General features: G+C 42.0%; 1 protein-coding gene across 1 annotated transcript; it reads right to left on the bottom strand.

Annotated features, from left to right (window-relative positions):
• Positions 1-823: 823 nt before the first annotated feature.
• trarg1a (trafficking regulator of GLUT4 (SLC2A4) 1a) lies at positions 824-24,613 on the bottom strand (the record flags this gene model as incomplete). Its single annotated transcript, XM_080731854.1, has 3 exons — positions 824-834; positions 2,105-2,231; positions 24,203-24,613. The coding sequence occupies 3 exons, from the start codon at positions 24,611-24,613 to the stop codon at positions 824-826; spliced, it is 549 nt and encodes a 182-aa protein (XP_080587980.1).
• Positions 24,614-25,084: the final 471 nt, after the last annotated feature.

The raw sequence follows: 25,084 nt of genomic DNA, 5'->3' as shown, positions 1-25,084 counted from the left end.
TGAAAACATTGGTTATCTACTTTCAGCATGCAGTTGGTCTCTTTTTTGCTTTTTTTGTCCAAAAATTATACAAAATAAACACAAATCCCCAAAACATCCCAAATGTATTCCCAGTCCCATTCACAAACCCCTAATAATCCAAGTGCTGCTGACAAAGCAGCCATTGTAATTCTATCAATCTGGCACCACTCAACATACAAACCTTTTATAAAATGTGCATCTGTCTTCATTTATACTGCAAATATCTGTATTTCTATATGCTTTGAATGCAAGAAAAGGATATACGGTATAAGAGGATTATAATGCAACTTGTCCAATGTTTGTAGTCTAAACCCCAGTCCAGAGCCCATTTTCAAAGTTACCCAACTGACAGAATGACTTTCTTCCTTTGCTTTCTTCTTATCTTCATTTTGTCTTCATATACAATCTTTACCTCTTCATGTTCAGAAGTCCATCATTCCGGCGAGAGACATTTGTCCCTCTTTACCAAACACAGCTCCTCACTTCCTTTTTAAGTGTTATATCAGGTTTTTTTCTTTGTCATTGTCAAGCAAATGTTACTGGATTCTAATGCATGCATCTCTGGATACTTTTTTTGTTTGTTTGATTGATTGATTAATTCATTAAGTTGCTACAGTACATATTTTTTGACTGCTATATATTTTTTGCTTAGGTGGTGTCTTTGTGTAGTTACAATGTGGTATAGTTAGGATATCTTTTTTGGTATTGGAATGGACACAATGTACGTATGTATTTATTTTATTTAGGTTTTCTTATGCATCCATGGTTTGGCTTGCACTGCCCTTTATTTTCCGGTCTATGGTCACTGGGCCACTGTGGGAGAGAGAGGGAGAGGGAGAGGGAGAGGGAGAGAGAGAGAGAGGGAGAGACAAGGTTAAACTAACAATCCTGTCCAGTATTTTGACTGATGTAATTATTGTAGGACTTTGAGCAGCAGGGGCATCACTCCCCTTGCGACACAGTCCACCTGCTGCTACAGTAGCTGCAGTGCTTAATCAACACACACACACACACACACACACACACACACACACACACACACACACACACACACACACACACACACGCACACACAGACCTTGTAAATCTGCTGAGTTGGAACACACTTCTCATTCTGTGATGGTGTCTATATATCACTCCAGCATAGTGATGCATTTCTTTTTGTTGTATACTTGTAGTAAAAGTTGCAGGAATATGTTTGCTTGTGCTTTTCATACTGACTGAAAACTCAAGCACAGGTCCTGTTTACACCGTAAGCTCATTTGCCGTGACGGATATTAAGACTATACTAAACAGGGACCATTATTAACACATCGGGTGCCCAGAATTATTCAACGTTTAATTTGCTGGTGCCCATGGCAACCCGCCATTTTACCTACCTTCGAAGTACTGGCGAGAAAAGTAATCAGAGTAAATGTAATCCAAGTATGTCCTGTTTATTTCGCGAAAATCTTTTCTTTCAGTCAGGACCGTTTTTTATCAATTCTAAGCCACAGTGTTTGTGTTACGGCCGGTAGAAGAGGCTGCCGTTTTGAGAAAAAAAAGAAAAAAGGAAGAGAATCCGGAGAAAACAGCATTTTTGTGCAGCCGCTAAACAGGAAGTCAACGAGACAGACAGCACGTCCAGGTGACGTAATTTCGCGCTGCATGTTGGGAAATGGAGTTTGTTTCATCACCACGGTAGCCAAGTGCAGTAGCTACAGTACAGTATAGTTTACTGTACAACGCGTCGTACGCGTCGTGGGCACACGTAAACATCAAAGAGATTGGCGCGTGGGCACCACGTGGGCGTCCGATGTGTTAAAATAATTGAAATATTAAATGTGTTAATTAGACAGCACTGTGCCTTTAAAAACATTTGCCGTGCACCTCGACCTAACATTATAGTTTCCTTTGGATTCATTCTCCATGACGTTTAACCACTTTAACCCTGGCATTCCAAGTTTGAGCAAACCCTTTTCAAAATAACAGATTTACAAGCTCACAGCACGCCGCAACGCATTTTGTGCTTGAAGAGTTGTTATTGTCAAAAGGTTAACCGGTTAATAAATGTTTGGCGTGCTTTAATGTGTACTTCGTATACCTGAGACTGAGACGAAGACAACGATGGCGACAATGCCCAGGATGATGGAAACGACAGCGAGCAGACGAGCCAGTCGACCCAGCCTCCTGGCTCCATCCACATCCCCAGACTGCAGGCTGTTTCTGGACTGGAGAGAGCACACACACACACACACACACACCCACACACACACACACACACACACACACACACACACACACACACACACACACAAATGAACCGAGTGAGTTATGTTTTATACATTAGGCTGCTCTTTTCACCTACACGCGCATAGCCAGAGGAACTGTAAGTGCAATTGCAAATCAGTTTAGAGGGAGGGATGCTATATTAATGATGTCACTGGAGTTAACAGACTATGCAGATATACATCCATGCTTTTTGAGCGGTGGTCACGCCGCTCCTATACGTGGCCGTGTGTGTAGAGGTACGTGTATGTGGGTGGGTGCGTCCGTGGGTGGGTGCGTCCGTATGTAGCCTCAAGCCTGTGTAGTACCTTTTCTGACCACACATGTTAAGGGAGGGGCGCTGTTTTCAGGCCAGGCCAGACCAGGCACACACACACACACACACACGCACACACACACAGGGGGGAAGGGGGGAGGGGGGGGGGGGTTGGTGGGTAAACCACCGCTCAGTTCACACGGGTGTGATTTTTCTATGTTAATGCAGGCTGGTGTGACACTAAAGCTTTAGTAAACGTTGGGGTGTGAACTTAAGGGTTTTCAACCGATGCATGATGAGCGTGTGCGTGCTCCTGCTCAACAAAAGATTCGGGCGTCGTGTACCCATGTGACATGACCAATACAACACTGTGTATGACCAACATAAGCCAGCCAAGGGACTGATATTGCAATTCCATGTGGCCATTCAAGTTGTTATACTCATTAACTCATGATGCTGTAGCCCAGAAAGGGGTGGGCTTTTACATGAATTCATTTTCTAGCATAAAAGAAAATATTTTGAAAATAATAATTGTAATAATGTCCTTTACAACACTGGTTAACCATAATGAAAGTTTATGAATGCACTATTAGCCTATATTTTGTTTCTGCAATTCTCAGAACGGAACATTCATATTTTTGTTAAAAATGAGAGTATTAAAAGAACGGTGGCATCCGGCATTATAAAAAGGGGTTATAGTGTCCTTTCTCACAGTTAGACCTGGTAAAAACTAAAACAGTCTACTGTTTTGATTCTTATCACCTCAATGTTTGAGAGTGAGTGACTTTGGAAAAGTTGGATTTACAGACTTGATCAAAGACTTTATTGGACAGACATCAAGGGCATCCTGTTAAGTTACTCTAACTGCTGTTGCCTGTCATGTAGGTTACAGTACTGTTAAGGGTGTTGGTCATCTCTCTCCCCCTCTTTCTCTAAAATGGAGTATAATATGATTTCCTCATACATCTTTTGTATGTGAATGCTGTTTAAGCTTGAGGTTTTAAGCACTGTCTGGCAACATTCTCTGCACTGGATATACAGTATGTGGTTCTTTCAGATATACAATACAATCTCTGTTCCTATTCATAGGCCGTCATTGGCTCAGTCAGGGATGGTGTATGTATGTACCTATAATGTATCTGATATTATGGACAAGTCCTCTACAAAAATGTCAGTGAAACACATTAATGTTCTGTGGAGCTAGGAGATAAGATAAGACCTTTATTGTATTGAGAACAGAGGATCTACAGCGCGCCTCAGCCTACACGGCTAGTCTGGTGCATCACAGGAGCAGGGACTGATGTATGCAGAAGAGAGAGACACTGGAGCAGCTCAGACGGTTCTAACCTTTTATTCAGGTGCCAGTAAACAGTGACTAACGTTTCGATGCTAGTGCAACTTCATCACTTGCGTCGAAACGTTAGTCACTGTTTACTGGCACCTGAATAAAAGGTTAGAACCGTCTGAACTGCTCCAGTGTGTCTCTCTTCTGCACCTTTATTGTATTGTACTAGAGGTTCGCGGCCCTTCGGGCCGCTCACATCTAGAGTCCACGCCCGCTTTTTTTTTTTTTTTTTTAATAAAAAAAAAAAGTTAAAAAAAAAATTAAAAAAAATAAAAAATTTTTTTTTTGAAAAAAAAAAATTTTTTTTTGAAAAAAAAAAAAAGTTCTTTGAATAAAAAAAAGTTTTGGCCTAATTGTGTTATTATTGTTACTGTAATAGGCCTGCCAATGTTTTATTTTCATTATTTCAATGTTTTCATTTTAGCAACACACACACACACACACACAGACACACACACACACACAGACAGACAGACAGACAGACAGACAGACAGTATCTTGCTGTGAACTCTAGATGTGAGTGGCCCGAAGGGCCGCGAACTTCTTGTAAGATACAGGCTCTCGGCTAGCTAGCTACAGGCTCTCGTCTAGCTAGCCCAGAACTTCTTGTAAGATACAGGCTCTCGGCTAGCTAGCTACAGGCTCTCGTCTAGCTAGCCCAGTAACAGTGGATTCTAGTTTGTTAATTCCAGAAGAAAAGCTTGGTTGCTGGTTGGCTATTTCATCTTCCCCCCTGGACCCCCTGGACCCAGGGTATGGTATATAGCTGCATACCCCTGCCATACCCAAGTGACGCCCCTGATCCTAGCGATTGAGACTCTCTCTCTCTCTCTCTCTCTCTCTCTCTCTCTCTCTCTCTCTCTCTCTCCCCCTGTGCAGCGCCCCCCCCCCTTCCCTCTTGTAACCGGAGACTCTCTCTCTCTCTCTCTCTCTCTCTCTCTCTCTCTCTCTCTCTCTCTCTCTCTTGCTCTCTAGCGAATGAGCGGACGGCATAGGGTTGTGGGCGGTATTCCTTACGCTCTTCTCCCTACAAAGTACGTTCTTCTCCCTACCGTTGAGTCGAAGTAGAGTTGGAGTGGATGTCAGAGTGGGCGTGGACGGGCTTGGAAGTGGGATGCGGCAATAAGCCCATTGTAAATATAAGATGCAGTCACCAGAGACAGTGCAGCAGTTAAAACTCCTTCTAGCAAAAAAAAAATGTAACCAGTACGATGCCAAAAAAAGTTATGGAATAAACATAAATTGAGGACAACTAGTGTGTGCTCAATAAAGCGAGCCCACAATAATAATATTTGAATATATTCGATATCTGGGCCAATTTCTAAGACCAGTATTCAAATTGTATTTCTGAGGAATGTTAACAGCCCTACTATGTATCAGCAGCACTAGCAAGACAAAGGAAATACAAGAGAAGGCTCAGTAAGCAAGTGTCCTTAATGTACAGAGCGGCTTGTTGCAGAGCAACTAGTCTACTGAGCAAGCTGAGCCACTGTTGTTTGCTTGCTAAAGCGAGCCCACAATGAATTTTCTCCATTGACTAGAATGGGAAAATGCTGATTCAACCAGTATGTCCATATATGGGCATTCCAATATATGGGCTTAATATTGATGATCAGGGATCTTCATATTTGGGCATAAAATGGACAAGGACTGACACAGAAATCTCCATGTATGGCCATTAATTTATTAGTGAATTAATTTTCCCCATTGACTTGAAAGGAGAAAATTCAAATGGTAAGACAGAATTCATATTTACAAGTGTGACTCACGTCACGGCAACCATATATGCAAACTGGAGGGGGTCAAGCTGGTTCCAGCCGCCTCGGAGGCCTTCTTGACCTGTGATGTTAGGGCAACTAACTGGCCTATTAGTCGTCGTTAAAGCTATTATGACATGCTGTTTTTAACATAAAAGTCTTTGTCCTGGTCCTTAAAACGTGTATTAAAAGGTAACTGAAATCTCCACTCCAGTGAGCCATGGCAGGTTTTTTTCTCGCTGTGTTCTGAGGCCTTTTGACTTGCAAAGATAATATACCTAGATTACCATAGGTGTTGTAGTTCAGGCACTTTCCTGTTAATCGTTGGCTCTTTTGGAACGTGACAATAAATGGTAAATGTGCATTGGAACGATACGCCCTCCCCTATAACCACCCCTCGACGATGATGCGTAGTTGCATACGTCGGGAGGCCAATGAACTCACTTTTCCCGAGCCTAATTAAAAGAAAAATACAGATTACAGAAAAACCACTGAATGTTGAACGTTCCGTTTTTTGTGTAATTGAGGTCAGGAAACATGAAAAAAACACTTTTAAAAATTAAAATTTGATGGCATACGACCTTTAAGGACAGAGGACTACACGCCTTGGGTACTGGAACAATGCAAGATCATGAACACTTCACTGAGCACTGCAAAGCAACTACAGTAAAAAGGCTTAAATGTTTTATTACTTTCTTTTCTTGTCTTTTTTTAGGTCTTAAATGTCCTTAAATTGTCACTTCACTGTCATCTTGGGACCCCCAAAATCATGTGGGGACCCCCCTGGGGGTCCCAACCCCTAAGCTGATTTCCACTGCAGTAAGGGGTCAGAAAAGCCAAAAGCATGAATGGGGATATTTCAGGAAAAAAATAAGAAAAGTTTAGCTCAAAATATACATTTGGAAGCATTTTGCTGGATAGGCTAAGCTGCTAAGGAAGCACAAACAGCAATTTAATCATAAAAATAAAGCAAATAAATTCACCAAAAACACTGAACTGAATAAAACTATACAATTCACAACTATACATTTTATTGTCTAAATTGAGTTATAACTATCAGAGATATATTTAGAGGTTTAGAGGTATCTAGAGGTTCAGGCGGCTACACTGCCCTCGCATCTAGAGTTCGGGTCACTATGCGGTGCTCACACCTACGTCGCACCGCCGATCCGACTGATATGCCCATATATGGAGATCTCTGTAACTATACATTTTATTTTCTAAATTGAGTTATAAACATCAGAGATATGAGTTCACTTCCATTACAGGGCAGCCCCCTAAACCACCAAGATGAAATGTTACCTAGCTATGTTGGAGTTAGCTTGCACCATTTCAGCCCAAGAACAAAGAGCAACAATAACATGGTTCACCCATAAATCACCCCGAGAATGTTCCCTCAAAGAAACAGGATGCTGAGGCTCTCTGGTGGCGCGCTCACTGAGTGTTTGTCTTTGAAATATTTATCAGTTAGGTTCCATTAATCGACGGTGAAGCAGCTTTAAAAGGGAAATGAAACAAATCATTAACTTGTAGAATATTCCAAACATGCCATAGTATTACATGAAAATAATAATAATGATAATAATGCACACATGTATAAATATATATATATGTGTATGTTTATGATTTTTACAGTAACAGTAACGGGGTTTTCCTAAGAGGTGTCCAGTCCATATGGGAGGAATAATCCATGACTATTGATGTGGTTAATGAAAAATAATGCATGATACAGAGGCAAATCCTTCAACACTTTTCCAGCATAATGCCACAACTCTTCTAGCTTGGAGAAGTCCAAAGTAAAAATAAATTGTTTGCTTTGCTGAATGTATAAAGTTCTTTGGGTGAATTCCAAGTATGCAGAGTTTAGCACTTAGTGGAATGGTAATTTTAAAGATTCCTGACATTCTGACAAGAGACTGTAGTCTTTATTAATATTTTGAATGATATGTTCTTTAAATATAAAATGTACATCTTCATCAACCGTGGAATAAACGTTACGTAGTAGCCTATAGGAGCTGTACGAGCACAATCTGTGTCAGTCAGCTGACAACAGTCACGTCTTTTACACACAAATGTATATCACCATGTTTTATGTACAGTACATAAATGTTGCTCCGCGGGTAACCTTTGAATCTGCCCATCTCAACATGAACTTCAACATTCATTTATTCTATGCTGTGTTGACTTTGACGGACAGATGTGTGACATGCAAAGCCTATTGGATTGTGGAGATGAATGCAGAGATGTGAAGGGGTTGTATGTCAACTTAATGCTGTATGTATATTGCTTTATGTCTCCTTCGGAGAAGGAGGCAGGATGATATGTAACTGTGTGCATGTGTGTGGGGGGTCATGCCGCATGACGGATGGTGGTGAACCCTAAATCTAGTGTGCTGCTGCCTTCCTGACTGAGGTTCCCCGAGAGATAAATCACACAAGAGAATGGCAATCCCTTCCCATTAGCTTTGGTTTCTCCTTAAACTCCTCAGTGGTCCCCCGAGGAGCACATGGCTGCAGACTAGAAAACAGATCAATAGCATGCAACAGATTTCTAGTTAAAATGCATTATGTTTCATAACATCAAACTGTCTGTGTGGTTTTGGTTTTAAAGATGTAATCTGTAATAGTGAATAAAACATTATTTCAGCCAATCTGTTTGCTAGGGGTTCTAATACCAGGTAAGACATGACAGTTATGATTGTAGCTTAATACTTAATACATTTCTGCATCATTATTATAAAAGGCAAGTGGAGAAATGGAGAGAAATAGGTTGACATGATGATGTACTGTATTCAAACCCAGTACATGGTACTGTGATAGAGCCCACCATGTACCTAGCACTCATTTACTTTATTAGACCATGAGCATAAATAGATGAACAGTGCACTATTGTATATTGTGTAAATGTCCATAATATACTGAACTCATCATCACTCACCGCACCAACATCTAATTTACAACTTTAGGACACAGTTATTATGTGCTTTTAGGGACGGTTTTCAATCACAAATGCATAAACTGTTCATCAATAAATGTGCCATGAAATCATTTTAAGCTGTTTTTGCGACCGTAGGTCGCAGTTACTTGCACACTATCCAAACCTCCACCGGCTGTCCCTCCGTCACTCCCTCCGTCACTCTGTCACACGTCACACGTCACACTTTTGCCCTGCTCATATCTCTGCAACCGTTGCCCCGATCCATGCCAGATTTTGCACACACACTCCTTGCCTGCCAAACTACAACCTCCAAGGACCCCCGGAGTTTCGGGGACCCCCAGGTCCCTGGGGGACCCCCAGGTGTAAAAAATTACCAAATGTGCAAAAATGACCAAATGACCACCCCAACGGGGCTGCTCTCTCTGTGTCACACACACACACACACACACACACACACACACACACACACACACACACACACACACACACACACACACACACACACACTCTCTCTCTCTCTCAAACATAATGTGTGACCTGCCAAGTGGCAAGGAATGTTGCCACTGTCCTCTCTCTCTCACACACACACACACACACACACACACACACACACACACACACACACACACACACACACACACACACACACACACCCCTTCACACCAGGGAGTCCAGGAAGGATGAGCCTCCATGCTTAAATAAACAGACCTGGGTCCACTATCAAGATCTGCCTGTGGGTGTGTCTACTTTTAGCAGGAGAGCCCTAAAATCATGCACACCAGTACACAGTATCTCTACAGTCATGTAATCACAACGCATCTGTCCCATCTAGCGCCACCATCAGGACGATTTTGCACAAACTACTTTTTGGCCTATTTATGGAGATAAGCGACCAACGGTCGCTTATCTCCCGATTAGGGAGTCTTACTGGTAAAATAGTATTGTGTGACAAAGGAAGGACTCCTGCACTCTCTTCACTTGGTGTTCTCTGACGCACCTGTCGGTCTACTTGTGTGCAAAAGTGGTGCCCTTTTAAAACAGAAAATCACACTTTGAATAATTTCCCACTCATCTCCACATTCCTCAAGCGTGGATTAGGATAGAGTTTAGGACAGATATTTGATGATAGTGAGCTCCATTTGTTTTTCCATTGATGCAATGGTTTTGAAAAGTGTACTTCTCAGATAAAACATCAGGCCAATATACATATACCCATGAATGCCCTTTGGTTGTCAACTGAGTTGAATTTTTCCTTTTCAAAACTGCAGTTTCAGGCATAAGCCTGAGTTATTGCGACCGTAGGTCGCAGTTACTTGCACACTATCCAAACCTCCACCGGCTGTCCCTCCGTCACTCCCTCCGTCACTCTGTCACACGTCACACGTCACACTTTTGCCCTGCTCATATCTCTGCAACCGTTGCCCCGATCCATGCCAGATTTTGCACACACACTCCTTGCCTGCCAAACTACAACCTCCAAGGACCCCCGGAGTTTCGGGGACCCCCAGGTCCCTGGGGGACCCCCAGGTGTAAAAAATTACCAAATGTGCAAAAATGACCAAATGACCACCCCAACGGGGCTGCTCTCTCTGTGTCACACACACACACACACACACACACACACACACACACACACACACACACACACACACACACACACACACACACACACTCTCTCTCTCTCTCTCTCTCAAACATAATGTGTGACCTGCCAAGTGGCAAGGAATGTTGCCACTGTCCTCTCTCTCTCACACACACACACACACACACACACACACACACACACACACACACACACACACACACACACACACACACACACACACACACACACACACACCCCTTCACACCAGGGAGTCCAGGAAGGATGAGCCTCCATGCTTAAATAAACAGACCTGGGTCCACTATCAAGATCTGCCTGTGGGTGTGTCTACTTTTAGCAGGAGAGCTTGCATCTTGCATGCTAGTATTGGAATTTGCCCTAAAATCACACAAACCACTACACAGTATCTCTACAGTCACCCTGCTCCTACAGATTTTGCCCTAAAATCATGCACACCAGTACACAGTATCTCTACAGTCATGTAATCACAACGCATCTGTCCCATCTAGCGCCACCATCAGGACGATTTTGCACAAACTACTTTTTGGCCTATTTATGGAGATAAGCGACCAACGGTCGCTTATCTCCCGATTAGGGAGTCTTACTGGTACTTAATCAGTTATACTTAACTCAAAAAGTACAAAGTACAATTCTAAAGTACAGTACAAGGTAAATCAAGCTCTAACGTTCCCATTGTTTTTTCCAGGCTGAAACAGTACAGTAGCAGTGAAATAAATGGATGGGTAGAATGGCCCAGCAGTGTTTCATAGCTTAATTTATCACAACAGCCATTTTATGCTTATTGTGCTTCCTCATTAATATTCAAATGAATAGGTTTATGAGCACTAGAAGAGTAATAAAATCAATGTCCTCCTCTCCTGCTGCTACCATCTTACCAACCCAGCGAGAAGCATTATTCTTAAACACAAGAAAGTGCAAAGATGATCAAATAAAATGATTGGTTGAGCTTTTATATCCATAGGTTATGCAGTATTATATGTATGGCTGCCAAATCTTTGATTCAGAACATAACATTTTATGTCCGTGTGCGCACTTTGCTTGTATTTGCTCTTGCAATGCAGTTGTTGCCTCAGTAGCCTATAGGATAGGATTACACTTCTAGCACTGCAGTGATAAAGAATCATCCCCGACCCCACCCTCTCACTCCCATGAGCCTCTCTGTCTCCAGGCTGTCTCCAGTGAGGTAAGACCCTTCAATGCTCTTGGGGAAAACCTGCTTCTCCCTGACAAACAAAACAAACATGGGTGCATGCAAATCATCGTGATTAAAAACATGAAAATGATTGTCAGAATGTAATTGTTTTAACCCAAACAAGCACTTGTATATGACATGTTTGGCCTAAAAACTGACTTTGGTTTTCAGGGAGTATTTACAGTTTTGATGATAGTGTACTATCTGAACACACTTAATTAAGAATTAGGGGGAAAAAAGCACAAATTTTGTTGGAGGAAATGTGTGGGCTGTTTTAAAGCAGCTGTTCAGTATGTCATTTCAGAGACTGGGATGTCAAGGAGAAGCCGGCAGCTTCCATAGAAGAAAAACGGAAGCAAGATAAGAGCCTCTTGTGTATGAATTTACAGAAATGCCATTGAACCACACCGTACTGTACACTATAAAATATACGTCTACACTACTGAAGATGATGGCGACATGACCAGTGGTACAGTTTACCTGTAAAGCACACTGTCCAGTTATCAGTTTGAATGGTGTTTTGAGCTCATCAGTTAACCGAGGTACACTGTACTTACAATACAGAGGTCATCTGTGAAGCACATCAACCAGAATGCAATTAAAAGAACAAGTGTGTCATGACCTCAGAGCTGTAATTAACAGGATTTTCAGTGGTTTGCAATTTTAATGGAAATTCTTGGGTGAATATTGACTTTCAAAAAACAATAGTCTGGAGTTGCTAAAAGCTGCATTAATGCTGCATACAGTTAATTACCGCATAAGGAGGACTATGCCTGATCACAGCAGATTTTAATGAGTATACTTGCCATACCCAGTGTAATAATATTAGCATAAAAGTCACATGCAGGACAAGCACAATATAATCTGAAGTTCTTGGGCAGTTAGTAGTACTACTAATAATAGTGCCAACTAGTAGTAGAAGTTGATGGGTTTGTGGATGATACATTTACTTCAAGGGTGCAACAGTTAATCGATTTAATCAATCATAAAAGGTTATCGATAAGCAATAATCTAATTGAATAATCAATTCATAATCTATCCCTATTATGGGCATGTCATTATATGGAAAAGTAAATAACAAATGTAAAAGAAAATTAAATACAAATTGTGAAAATAGCCAACACATTGTGAATTTTTTGTTCTATTTTCACTATTTTTTGACACCGCTGTGTGATGAAGTACAAAACAACGTTTACTGGTTAATCGATTCATTGATATGTAAAAAAAATATTTGAATATAAAAAAGAAACACGCTGCTCCATTATTCGATTGACCGAAAAAGTAATCAATAGAATTATCAATAGTTACATCTCTAATTTACTTATGGAAGATGTTATGGCCTGTAAAAGACATATAGTGTGTGGTCTCCACAACAAGCTGTACAATGGTGTCCATGATGTCTGACATAAAGCTGTGAAGGAGAGCTCTCAGCTCTCTAACCCTCTCTCTCTATAACTAAAGTGCAAACTCCCTTGTGACAAAAGTGGGAAAGGTGTGTGTGTGTGTGTGTGTGTGTGTGTGTGTGTGTGTGTGTGTGTGTGTGTGTGTGTGTGTGTGTGCGCGCACGACTGCGTGTGCACACGCACGTGTTGACAGGTCAGAATGGACTGTAGTATTGTAAACAGTACACAAGACACTTTCATGGTAACAGGCTACATCTTCCCATTCAGAAGACAAATATCACCAGGCTTAGCTTTCCCTGAAAATCAATAATGTTGTTAATCAATCCAAGCGGAGGTCCCTCCCACTCATACAGTACACATACATGCGGGCACGCATCTACGCACGCACGCACACAGTCCACATCATCCAAGCTATTCAGAGGTGAGATCTTGCTTTTCAACTGCTGTGGTTTATAGTTTATACATTGATAAAAGCAGGTCTTGTATTTGGTGGTTTTGGTGCATGGGGAATTAATATCAATGACAGCATGAGGGTATTTTTCTAAGGAGATGTGGTCTAACAGGGAAGTGTTGTTGAAAGGGCCTCCCATTGATTTAAGGTGCTGATGTGGCTTTTCTCTGTGATGTGATTCCAGATCAATATGAGCTTTGCCAGGGCACTCATTTTACCCTTGCACTGCAGCAGAGAACTGAGAACCTCCAGTGTGTGTGTGTGTGTGTGTGTGTGTGTGTGTGTGTGTGTGTGCGTGTGTGCGCGTGCGCGCGTGCGTGCGTGCGTGCGTGCGTGTCTGTGCACATGGTGTGGCGTGTGTGGGTATGTGCGTGCATGTTTTTGAGCGAGCGAGGGAGAGAATCCTAATAAAGCCATAACATCTGACAGAGATTATTTGACGTATTAATATGCAGTGGTGATTGATTGACATAAAATGTATTTAATTACATTTTAGTAATACAATTAAAAGTAAAGTGTCTGGATAAACATTAAAAATAGTGTATGTGATATGTTTGAGTAGGCCTAAATTTATATTATGATAATCTCTGTCTAGTGTGTGTTTGTCCAGTAACAGGAGTCTCCACATCGATCCAATTCTTTAGTAAACCCAGCAAGGATGATTTAAATCAGCCTCCGTTTTATTTTTATTTTTTCTTCACTTGCTTATCTTGTGTCCTGCATGAGCTCTCTCTTATGATTGGATTAAACTGGTAACCAAAGTTAAGAAATTATGTCCAATTTAAAGATGACTATATCAGGGAATCTTACGTCTCATTTAATTTAAAGAGATGACAGAGGTCCCTCTGTGCCCAACTAGGATCTGGTGCATTACCTCTGGCAGTTGAGGTGGGTAGGTATACTGGTATTCCTGAGGAGCAGCGTTTGTGTGTTCTTTGTGACCTGGGAGTTGTGGAGGATGAGTTTCATTTAGTTTTTCACTGTCCACTGTATCATGACTTGAGAAATTATTTATTTGAAAAATCCAGATTTGTTTTGGATGTCTGAATGTTATAGGTTGCTGGTTGTTCAAAAAGGAAGTTTTTGTTTTAACAAAATTCACAGAGAAGGCATGGCAGTTGCATTGGAGAACATCCGTAAATCACAGCGTGGACAATCAATACGTTTTTCTTTTGTATTTTGTTTGTGGTGTATCTTGGTGTATGTAAATTATATGTATATTTTGTGAGTGTCTTGTAAGCCTGTGTGAGCTGGGCATCGTTTGGTGCAGGACACTTTAATAAAAATGTATCTATCCATCTATCTATCGGTATCTCTCCCCAGACATTTATTTTGTATCTGAAACGGGGAGATCCTTGTTATTGAGCAAACTCTCAGCATAGCAATGATTGCCATGGGAAATAGTGCACATTTAACACTTAATTAAAAATGAAATCAATAATTTCTTTTAAGGAATTTCCATATAACTGTTTCCGTTCAGGTAAGAGCATTGCAAAGTACATATTGTGTACTTTATTAACACTAGAGGTTCGGGCCACTATAAGGTCCTCACGCCTACGTCATTCCGCCAATCCGACCGATATGGAGATCTCGGTATCTGTCATTCCCTTTCCCTTTTATGACCATCATCAGTATACTGTATGCTTTTGTGCCCATATACTGTATGGCGCTAACTGATTTGTTTTGTGCTAGATGCCATTATGACATACCGGTATTGAGGTTAGACAACACACTCCATATGTGGGTGTACCTGCATTGGGAACTCCTTATGGTTATGGTAGTTGTAGGGTCATGTGCTAGCCAATTTTAATATAGGACACTAAATGTATTTTATAGATTACTCTAAATTAATAAAATGTATTGAATAATATAAATAAAATGTCAACAGATTAATTATGAAAATATTAATTAATGGCAGCCCTGTGGTCACTTGCAACATGTCGCAGCATGCTGTAAAATATACCATTGATGTGCTTCTAATATTCAGTCATGACTAGCTCGCCCTGCCCTTACTGCACTATACAACTCTTCAACTTAGTGCAACTGAACATACTGTATATACTGTACCTTAGCCTAAACTTGAATGAAACTCAATCTAAAATGTATCTAAAATGTATGAAATTCATCCAATTCATTAAAAGCTGCTTTTAAGAGCTTTTCTGATGCAAAAGAACACACAATGAATGTGTTAATCATTAATTAATTAAAGTTATGTGGATACATTATGCCACTTTCTTCATTCTTTCTCTTAAAATTAAAAAGACTTTAAATGAGTGCAGTGTAAGTGCAGATTCAGCACTGTTTTGCTGAAACTGCTTTGTTGTTGTATTCATCCACTGTGGCTTGATAATGTAATTGCTATCAGACTTCCTATTAGAAATGTTGGATGTGTCTGAGCAGTGTTCCATGGGATTAGGCGGTAACAGCGTAACATTTATACTGTAACTCCAATACTCAGACTCTGTGTTTATCAAAGGTTTTGTTGGAATAATTGGGTACAGAGTTCACCTCCAATCATGGATGCAGTATTAGATTTTCTAATACAAGGGTCTTCAACAGGGGATCCCGGACCCCTAGGCCCTAGGGGTCCTCAGAGTTACTACTCCAAATCTTTGTGTGATAGAAACATTTTTATATTAACCACCTGAACCCTAGCGTCCATATTCTGAGAACTGTTGCCAAAAATAGCTGATCTAAAAGCTCACAACGCCTCTCGCTGCGAGGCGTTGTTGGAAAAGAGGTTTGGTGTAGAGGGGGAAAAAGAGCAGCCCAAGTACAGAGTGAAATGTCAAGTTTATTAAGTATTGACGGTTCAAGTGGTTAAATATCTGTAAACACAAATGGGCATGAATCGAAAATACACAGATGATTGTGGTGTCAAACGATGAAACTATATGGAATCTATGAACAGGTTGTGGGGCTCCCTCATCCCTGATTAATCTCTCTCTCAACTAAGGGGTCCTTGGCCTGAACACGTTGAAGACCCTTGTTCTAATAAGTCATTTACCTATGCATGCTGCACCCACACGGGTGCACCCTAACCCTAACCTTAACCTCTATGGAAGTGTTGCCACTCCGACAATAAGAAGTCACTGTCGGAGTGGCGACATGTCGGAATGGAGAGAGCCCCCCCACCCACACGCACGCACGCGTACCCACACACAGCGGGGATGGGAAAAACCATCTATCCGGCTGCAGACTTGCTTGCCCATATTTCACGGGCAGATCTGCAGAGCGAGCAATAACAGTCCTGCAGTTTTGGCTTTCCCATTACTGAGATAGGTCAATCTGGGCAATAAAAACCTATTAACCCAGTTTACACCACTCCACATAATTGACTTCACATCTTCTTTGTCAGCCACAAACCTTCACCATAATAGGAGCACAATGGAAACAAGCAACCAAGGCTTTTTTTTGTTATCTTTTTAGCATTGCTTATATGTACTGTACTTGCTGTACTGTTTTCAAACGGTTAATAAAGTATTCAATCAACAATCAATCAATCAAAAAGAAAAGAAAAGGAAAAAAAGAAAAGAAAAAACGGAACCAGTGGCAGTGCATCTATCATAGCTCTGAGGCCTCCTTATTCCTCTGGCAGTCTGCTGAAAGTTGGATTTTAGGAGGAGCTGGTGCCAGCAGTGACAGTGAATGTCAGTGATGATGACGACGATAGCAGTGCACCATTTGCCAGTGCAGAAACTGCTGACTTGCCTTAGTGGCTAAGTGGGATTTTAGCACATTCAAAATATTTTTTGTTTGTTTGATCTTTGGTGGATTTGAAAGAGTTGAAGTATAAACATTCCATTTGAGGGTTATGCTTGTCTTCTTCACTGACATGGACATGGTTTCACTCTTGATAGTGAATTAAAAAGGAATTGGTATTCACATCCATGTATGCCACTGGTTCAGGACAAAAGATGTGCATGTGTAAGAATAAAGGAATGCCGCACAGGCATCCGCTGCTTAGAATAATCTTTAATGTGCAAAGTAAACACTGGTTGTGGGCTCGCCTGAAAGGCGATGTTATCTTCATTATTTATAGAGTTCCGTCACGTGAGTTCCGTCGCAGACAGTACAAAGGCAGGGCCCTTAGCCAATGAGGTGCAATTGAGTGTGGAAAATCTGGGAGTGGTGTTAGCTGGAGTATTGGTTGAGCTTCACATGACAGCAGCACGCTGCAGAATATAGTCACGAGCGAGCCCACACTGTTTCGTAGGAACAGTATCTCTAGTTTATTTTATTCTTCCATGCACTCTGCAGGTAGCATCATCAGAGGACTTGAGACAGCAGTGTTTGTTGACCTTTTCTGTCATTTAAAAAAAGATCCAGTTTATTGAATGGCTAGGCACATAACCAACATAAATCTGTGTGACTGTCTGGAGCAGACACACCCACCACAACCCTTCTGTACCCCCACTTTGTGGGTCTATCTGGACCACCTGGTGCATGGTAAAGGTGAGCTTACAGCATTATACCTGGGGTTATGTCACATGCTATCAACCACAGTGATGCTCTCCACTGATGTATCCCTGACTTTCACCTACTCACTTTTATCAGACCTAACACAACTGGATTTGATTCTGTTCTGCTCCAGTCCAGCAATAGGAAGTACTTCCATGCGTCTCACACTCCCATCTGCTCTTGTAGCCTCTGCACGGTTCTGATCTCTTTTGTTAAATGTGTTTTCCCCCTGCAGCAGGGGGATGTTGCTCAGTGACTTGTACCCAGCTAACTGCTGCAATGTGACCTCTGGAAAACACTAAATTGACTTCTCTCGCCTTCTATTGAGTTAGTGGCCAGCTCTGGTTTCTCCCTCCCTCCCTCCCTCTCTCCCTCTCTCCCTCTCTCTCTCTCTCTATCTCTCTCTCTCTCTCTCTCTCTCTCTTTCTCTTGCTCTGTTGTAACACACACACACACACACACACACACACACACACACACACACACACACACACACACACACACACACACACACAAACACGACACACGGACACACGGACAAGCCGTCATTGGTAAGAGTGGCTGATGTGAAAGTAACTGGGTCAAGATGATGGCAAAGTGAAGTAAAACCTGTCTCAGTGTATTAGTTGATATTCCCATGGCATTTAGGTCCCATTATAGAGATATCACAGAACAAATAACTTTATGGCACTGCACTCTTTTCATTGCACCTCTATGCCGAATTGCAGATCTAGGTTTAATTGTAGTATGTCATGTAGGATTGGCCTATTGGCCTAGTATGGTCAAAATTAAATAAATTAATGAAATATTATTTTTGTGGGAATAACAGTCAATCAAGGTGGGAACATTATTCCTGAGCGCTGTGCGAAACCATGCTATTTGTGTTCAGATGACCTGCCAGGAGCATTTGTCATCATTTTCTACTGTATTACCTCATTGTGCCTGCCTAATTGCAAAGATGAATCAGATCAGATAATTGAAAAACATTGGGGTAGTAATTGAATGTGAAACTAATTGTTAATTGCAACCCTTCCATTGTGTAGAGCAGCTTGATGGACTAATGCCAGGATCATGGAATCAGTCTGCTACCAGGAAAATAGTACCCAACAAGGTATGCCTCAGTAGGGGAATGAATCACAAAGTAACATCTCATTTGGGGGGGAAATGAGGAGACTGGATTTTGAGCATTTCTAATAGTTTCCAGTAGTCAACGTCTTTCACCATACTGTATGGTCAATACTAAACAAAGCAACACTACAACAACATTAGTTATTCGTTAAGCTACTGGTGATCATAGTGAAGCAAATCTGTAGTATGCTACTGTATATGCTACACAATTTCAAACAGTAACATTATAGCAAACTGTCTGTGCATTTTCCATCTCACATTACTGATGTAATGGGAGGGATTTGCAGGAGTTGTGCATCAGCATTATCAGCGTCCTGGAACCATTTCTAGGGAGATGAATGAAACCTCAATACAACTACGCCTGCATGTGCGTGCATGCAAGCAAGAGAGAGAGAGAGAGAGAGAGAGAGAGAGAGAGAGAGAGAGAGAGAGAGAAGGTGAGAGGTCCAAAGTTTGTCTCTTGCTGGATCTTTCCATTTCCATCAGTACACTCCTTTTCCAACGGACCAACCAATCTTGGAGTGGTCCTAGATTGTCAGCTGTCCTTCAAGGCAACAAACTGCAGCTATGACTCGTTCCTATAGGTTTGTACAGTACAACATCCAAACGATCAGACCCTTCCTCAAGGGAGTCTGTCCAGCTCATTATCCAAGCCTCAAGTCATCTCCAGGCTCCCTCCTTGCTCGTCTGCTGACTTGCTCACTCAAAACCCATCAACTGATCCAGAATGTCATGGCACGCCTTGTCTTCAACCTCCCACATTTTTCACATCCTCCCCTCCCCTTCTGTGTTCCCTTCATTGGATTCCAGTCGATGCCATATCCAATCCAAAACACTGGGGATAACCTACAGGGCAATCAAGGGCATGGCACCCCCTTAACTTCAGGATATGATCCACCCTTACACCCCTTAGAGCTCACTTATATCAGCTAACAGGACGTCTGCCCTTGCCTTCCCCTAAGACACCCTGGCAATACTCCAAGCGTCCTAGACTCTTCTCCTTTCTGGCTCCCAAGCTGTGGAATGACCTCCCCCTCAGTCACGACTGTAGACTCACTCCCCGTTTTCCTTCGTAGTCTGAAAACTCGACTCTTCAGACTCTATCTCAGCCCATAGCCCACCTCAGTTCTTCTATAATTTCTTGTTTCCTATTTTCCAGAGATGGGAGTTGGTTACTTGTTCATATAAAGTATGTTATTTAATATTTAGATAGAAAAATACTGTTTGCTTGTCCATAAATGCTTGTATGTTGTTTCGACAGATAGATTTAATAGCACTAAATTGTTATCTTTAGTTTGCACTCAACTTGGATACCGGTATACACATATTGTTTTATATATTTTATTTCGTATCGAATCCCATTCATTTCATTTGAATGGTCCATTATGGCTTGATGGGAATATTTAACTGGTTTTGTTTGAGCTGTCAAGCTTGGAGCTTGTTTAAGAGGCTGATATTCCTTCTTCAAGGTTCAAGTTCATCCTCTAGCTAGGATCTTAGTCAGAGCCTCTTGAAAGATACATGTTGGATAATATGGCTGCTGCCTGCTGCAGCCCTCTCCTACTGTATATAGTACTGTAAAGGCCTACGCTGTGATACAGTAGCTATCTGATAACCAGTACAATCCTCAGTGTTAATGTAACTCTGAGGAGCCTATGGGTCAATTTTTCCATCCCCAGAGTGACATTAATGTTGAAGATTTTACTGGGGTTACGAGCTGACACTATTCCTGCACACACACAGTTTGCATGAATAATGCATATAACATCTTTGTTTTATTGGCCATCTGTCAGTCCAATAAGTTTCATATGACCAGAATGTGTTGATGGGCACTGATAGCTCTTTTACCGGTATTTATAGGATATGTAGGCTGCCTCCACACCAGTGCTGTCCCCTCATAGTTGTTTAATTCAGTGGTTCTCAACCTGTGGGTTGTGATTTTGGGGGGTCCCCAGATGACAGTGAAGTGTCAATTTAAGGACTTTTAAGAGAAATAAAATAAAAACACCATTACTGCATCAAACACAATCAACAAACTATACTATAAGAACTGGTCAAACATTGGCCGAATTGTCAAAATATAAATGAAAAAATATGAACTGGGCCAGTTCAAATATGATTATTTTGGGGGTTCATGGCCTGAAAAGGTTGAGAACCAATGGTCATATAGACTTTGCCAAGATAAAACCCTTTAATTAAATAGTCAATAGCCTTCACCCATTATGCATTTCATTCTCAACCTCACCAAACTCGAAACAGCTAGTCTCTGCATGATATGGCAGTTGTTGATTAAATCAAGAATACATGTTCTGTCATGAGCTTGATCCAATCCAATAGAATGCACTGTAACTAAAATATTGTAACAACCCTGCAAGAGATAGGGCCGTAACTCGCCATGCCAAGCGAGCTAGCTAGCTCTCTTGGCGCTGTGGGTTGCTTGCCTTGTCTGCTGAGTGGGGGGCTGGTCTTCGCTTCCCGGTTGGGAGCGAACTGCCTCACTCAGTCTGCTAAACGTTACAATATAAATACCACATCAAGCATTAATTATTTCTGACATTCCTCTGTCTGTCTGTCTGTCTGTCTGTATGTCTATTGGGCTATGCAATATGTATATTCTTGACACGGCATCTTGTGTTTTAGGAACCATTATGGAAGTAAAAATGCATATTCTGTAAATGTAAAAGCTGTAGCCTTGAATACGCCACATTGTCCATTGAAATTGTTTTTGAAATGTTTAACGATATCTATCTATTAAACCAGCAAACTCACTCACTCACGCTCTAACGCTCTAACGCTCACGCTTATCTAGGTTTATCTATTCACTCGCTTCAGCAACTGATCCCAAAGTTCACATGGTATTGGCCATTAGCATTATACCAACGGTGACGGAGCCCGAATTTCATTTCTCCCAAATTAAAGCTGTTTATTAGCGTTTTCTTAGCCTGTTGTTAGGGTTACGGTCCGTTCCTCCAGGCCATGGGATCTGTAGCCCCACACACACACCCCTCTCTCACAGTTAGGAATGTGCATTCTCTCTCTCTCTCTCTCTCTCTCTCTCTCTCTCTCTCTCTCTCTCTCGCTCTCTCTCTCCCCCTCTCCCCCTCTCCCTCTCTTTGCATGTATGAAGAGAGAGAGAGAAATTTCTCTTTCTCTCTCTCTCTTCTCTCTCGCTTTCACCAGGTGCGTTTGGTGTGTGTCTCATCTTCCAACGGGTATGAAAAAACTATGTGGAAGCGCATTCATCCCCATACTTCTATTCACCTAAATTTGCTGTTAAATTATTTGTATCCATCATAAATATACACTCCTCCATGAGCTGCTCCTTACATTATGATGCTCCCACATATTCTCACGCACGCACCAGTTACAGTAACTTTCCCCACAACCCACACCCTGCACATATTTTGGAGCACATATCTTCGAACGGGTAAGGTCTAGTCAACTAGAAAGATGCAATTGGAAATTGCAAGTGTGGTTGCCGTGACTATATTCTGCAGCAAGCTAACTGTCATGTGAAGCTCAACAAATACTCGAGCTAGCACCACTCCTCAAAGTTTCCCCAGGACTACAGTGTGTTGCCCTGTTGGGCAACCACACTAATGAGATAGATGAGTTACTATATAGTACACACTGAGTTCTATCCACAGTTTACAGTTCTCCGATCAACAATTATTGTGCCCAGTTCTCCCTAAAACAGTGCCCAGTTTTCCCCAAAGAAATATATAGACACAAGACCAGTTCTCTCAACTGCCCACTTCTCCTGTTACAGATTGTGGTTTGGACCAATTCCCATTAGGGTTCTATAAAAGATTGCCATTAGTTTATTGCCAGACCCATGAAATGGGTAGGCCTACATAAGCAAATGTCGGTCCGGGTTTTCTATATAAAGGGTATATATGATGATGACATGATGATGACATGCCTACAAAAGGCATGATGTCATAAATGATGATGACAGACAGGGGGTCTGGCACAACCAGGTTGACCTGGTCTAGTTTAATTAGAAAGGCCTATAATTTGCTGTTGTAGTCTGCTCCGTAGCTGGTCCAGTGGTCCTGTCGGCTATGCACCAGTGAGCCTTGGTCATTGTGAAGCAGGGACTGTCGTGCCAATGCACTGCATGGCACCAGAGAGGCTGCGGGCTGCTTACGCTGCACTATTTTTCCTCAATGAGTTAGACCAGGACAGCAGGTTACATCATTTAGCTGGACATGGGTAAAGCTGCAATCCGTAACTTCCATGTCCTATCCAGGATTCTAACCCGGGTCTCCCTTGTGGGAGACTGAACTTTTAGCAGCAGGCTACTGCTCTTTCAAGAGGGAATCCTCACTTGGCCTGGGGACAGGGGGGAGATTTATCCTATCTGTGAGCTTGACGCAGTACTACTACTACACCCAGTATCCTATAAAGCCTACCCGACGCCAGGGTCTGCATTTCTCAATGGAAGACTATTTCTATTAGCATAACCTGCTTCACCATTACAGATGGTTTGTCAGTGATTCAAATAAGCTCAGATTGCAGCTTTAATAGAGCTAAAAAAGAAAGACAATATCGGAATTGTTGTTAGGTTTAGATTAGGCTTAGGGCTGGGACTCTGGGAGGTGGGGGCATGCAATGTTATAGTCTAACTGCAGAATGTCCCGGGACGACCGCATGTCCATTGGTTGAATTAACTGATTGCTGTGTAGCCTCAGAGCTGATGTTGCAGGGTGATATATTGCTCATTCACTTCATTGGTGCAATGCTTTGGATACAACCCCAGTGGTGGAAAGTAACTAAGTACATTTACTCTAGTAATGTATTCTACTTGAGTACATTATGAGGTAGGCCTATGTTTACTTTACTGGAGTATTTCCAAATGTCAGTACTTTTACTTCTACTCTCCACTACATCTCAGAGGCAAATATTATGTAGTCTAGAAAGCGTTAGTTACTAGTTGTAGATTTTGATTATTAGACCTATTACAAAACATACAGTAGGCTAACCACTTCAGCCCTATATAGATTTCGGCCATTTGAAAATAGCAGATCTATTTTCAAAAGATCTTTATACATTTGAAAACGTTAAATGGGACATTCTGCATAATGAGTAGGCCTACTTTCTACTTTTGGTACGTTAAGGGGCCTACATTTAAACCAATACTTTTGTAGCCTACTTGCACTTGACTCAAGTAAATTCTGAGTTCTGGGCTTTTACTTGTAACAAAAGTATTTCTACATTGCAGTATTAATACTTTTACAAAAGTCAAACAGTAGGTCTACGTTTTACACCACTGAGCAGCAGTGCAAATCAAACGGGGTGTGGAGGTCAATTAGGCGACAACACGTGCACTTTCCCCCCCAAAAAACGAGACACTCACCATAATAGAATAGACCAAAGCGACGATGCTGACGGGCCAGGCCGGGCAGAAGCAGGACAAGATGACCAGGATCAGGTAGTCCTTGGGCTTGGGGGTCTCCTGGACCCCGGCGTTGCCGGTGGACGAGCGGCTGAGGCTGGCTCTGGAAGGGGACAGCGGCGGAGCGGCGCCCAGGTGGCCCGCGGAGCCCGACCTCAGAGGCACGCTGTGGCCGTTCTGGTCGCCGTCCTGACCCTTGTCCCCGCTCACGTTGACGGTGAAGGAGGTGGACATTTTCATGCCGTTGCCACCGGGCTGCTCGGTGGTCACGGCCAGAAGTTTCTCCGTCTCGTGGGAGTCTGGAGGCTGCGCGCCTCCGCTCTGATCGCCTAGGTTGGATTTCTCAAACTCAGTGTCTGTGTTGATTGCCATTTTCAAGGTAAAAAATAGAACTGTTAAAAAATCTCTTCCCCTATAGCTCGCGTTATGAATTATATTTTACAGACCAGGACACTCTAATTTCCCATCATTTAAATAGGCCTACCCTTATTCTTAAACACTTAACCTACGACAAATGTAGGCTGCTCTTGATAAATAGGAGGCTAATACATTTATTAATGGCAACCAAAATGTAGATTACCTGAAAGGTGACTAAACCCCAAGTGCAACAATGGAACAAAACAAAACAAAAATCAGCGCGTAATCAAAAGCGGAATGCTTCTTCCACATGTGCTCATGATCGTTCCTCCTCTTTGGATGATGAAGAATGCTTCCTTCAGCGCACAGATCCGCAGCATGGGGGCTCAGATCAGATATCTCCCCTCCTCTCCATCCAAACCAACAAGGAACAATTCACCTGACTCTCCCACCGCTTTGTACCATTCTCACTAGTGGTGTACTGTG

Source organism: Nannobrachium achirus (genome assembly GCF_963921795.1).
Source record: "Nannobrachium achirus genome assembly, chromosome: 8".
NCBI lineage: Eukaryota > Metazoa > Chordata > Actinopteri > Myctophiformes > Myctophidae > Nannobrachium > Nannobrachium achirus.
The sequence above is the reverse complement of the archived record's forward strand: the minus strand, read 5'-3'. Positions and strand labels throughout refer to the sequence as shown.